General features: G+C 33.3%; 1 protein-coding gene across 1 annotated transcript; it reads right to left on the reverse strand.

The window, feature by feature from the left end:
- Positions 1-197: 197 nt before the first annotated feature.
- On the reverse strand, positions 198-1055 carry LOC132638814 (auxin-responsive protein SAUR76-like). The gene has a single exon (XM_060355577.1). It carries the CDS (start codon positions 936-938, stop codon positions 540-542), a length of 399 nt encoding a protein of 132 aa, XP_060211560.1. The 5' UTR covers positions 939-1055; the 3' UTR covers positions 198-539.
- Between the last annotated feature and the right edge of the window lie 739 nt (positions 1056-1794).

The following is a 1794-nucleotide window of genomic DNA, read 5'->3' on the forward strand; positions in this document are numbered from 1 at the left end:
CTGCTTACATTGCACCCTTTAGATTACGGTCCTTTCCCGAACCTTGCATAAATGCAGTATGTTTTGTGCACGGAACTACTTTTTTTCAAAAATACCCAACATATCAGTAGTTATTCATGTTATTAGCGAGGTCCCAAGGAACAAAAAGTCAAAAAGGACAAAAATTCAAGTAGAATAGAACTGAAGTCAATAACAGATAGAACAAGATGAAAGCTGGATTTTTACATAACAATTGAGATAAGAATAAATGCATACATTAAAGAAGGCAACAACATGCATTGATGAAGAAACAACAAGTAACCATTAGTCTTAATTCTCCCTCTATTGTGAGATCATCCGATCCATTGAACAGTCTGTTAATCAAAATCAAATTATGAAATGGTAAGAGAAAAAAAAAAAAAGTGTTTACTAACTATATGGCGGATGAAGGTTCAACTGAACTGATTGCTTTTGATCACTCAGAACTATTTATACATACGCAAAAAAGAAAAGAATAAAATGTATGCATATATAATAAGATCACACTCATTCTGAACCAATCAGCAGGAATAAAACTCGACGAGCTCATCCAACGACTCGGGTTGAGGATCAGCATTTTGAAGCATCCATAGCAAATGTTCAAAGAGAACAACTTCACATCCAACAGTAACATAGTCATCCGAATCACCGGTCCTTTCAACAAGTTCCCGGAAAAGAGGGTGATCGACAACATCAGATGTAACTAGGTACCTACGTCGCGATTTGCCAACGTAAACGGGGTGTAAATTATTGTTGTTGTTGTTATCGTCGTAGGAATTATACGAATCATCGTCTAAGGAAGAATTGTGTGAGGTGGTCATCATGATTGTGTTGTTGATGCTGTTGACACGACTAAGTTTGAAAGATTGCATTTTCTTCAAGACTGACTTGATTTTTGTAAGCTTGCCTCCTTTGGTCATGGCTACTTTTTTTTTTTCTTGTAGAAGACAAGGAAAAAAGAGGAGAAGAGAGAAGGCTTTTGTTTGAATTGAATAAGAGTTGGTGTTTGGGAGAAAGAGGGAGGAAGGTTCATATATATAAAGGGAGCTTAAGACTTGGGACAACTATGTAGCACCACTTACATTGAATTGCTTATGAGGGGTTCGAAGTGGACTCGAGCCTAAATTAGTCAGATCAGCGGGTTTCGAATATTATATACAAGAATATTTCCTCCGCGTGATGATATTTGATTATGTATAGAATTTAAGAAAGAAAGAATTATGAAATTCAGAAGCAGATTGTATGTTGCCTTTGACTATAAATTCATCTGAACTGGTAATTTTTAATATAGAGTATAGATATATAAATTTTTTTAAAAAAAACAACTACTAAAATCACAACAAATGCATTGAAGGTATCAAGTTTAAATTTTAAATTTGATTCTACTGAAATTTATGGTCTAAAACATATCATAAATATTACTATGATTTTTTTTTTGTTAAAAATAAAATAAGAATTTTTAAGTTAAATTATATTTTTAAATATAAAAATATATTATTCCTTTTAAATTAAACTAAACAAGATGATGTATCATATAAAATGGATTGACAAAAAATAGATTGAATTGCTTTAATACTTGGAGGGGCCTTGCTAGTGTTTCCTATTGGTGCCAAGTTTTGTGGCAGGGAAATTGAAACCAGCTACGGCTTTGGACCTTTTAAGGGGACCATTAAGTGGTGGCCATATGAATAATACGCCTTTCATTTTGCGTGGAAGAAAGAAAATTTACTCTTAGAAACTTACGTGTCCCTCAAAACATGTTTTTAAGGATTGAGT

Source organism: Lycium barbarum, chromosome 4, assembly GCF_019175385.1.
Source record: "Lycium barbarum isolate Lr01 chromosome 4, ASM1917538v2, whole genome shotgun sequence".
NCBI classification, from domain to species: domain Eukaryota; kingdom Viridiplantae; phylum Streptophyta; class Magnoliopsida; order Solanales; family Solanaceae; genus Lycium; species Lycium barbarum.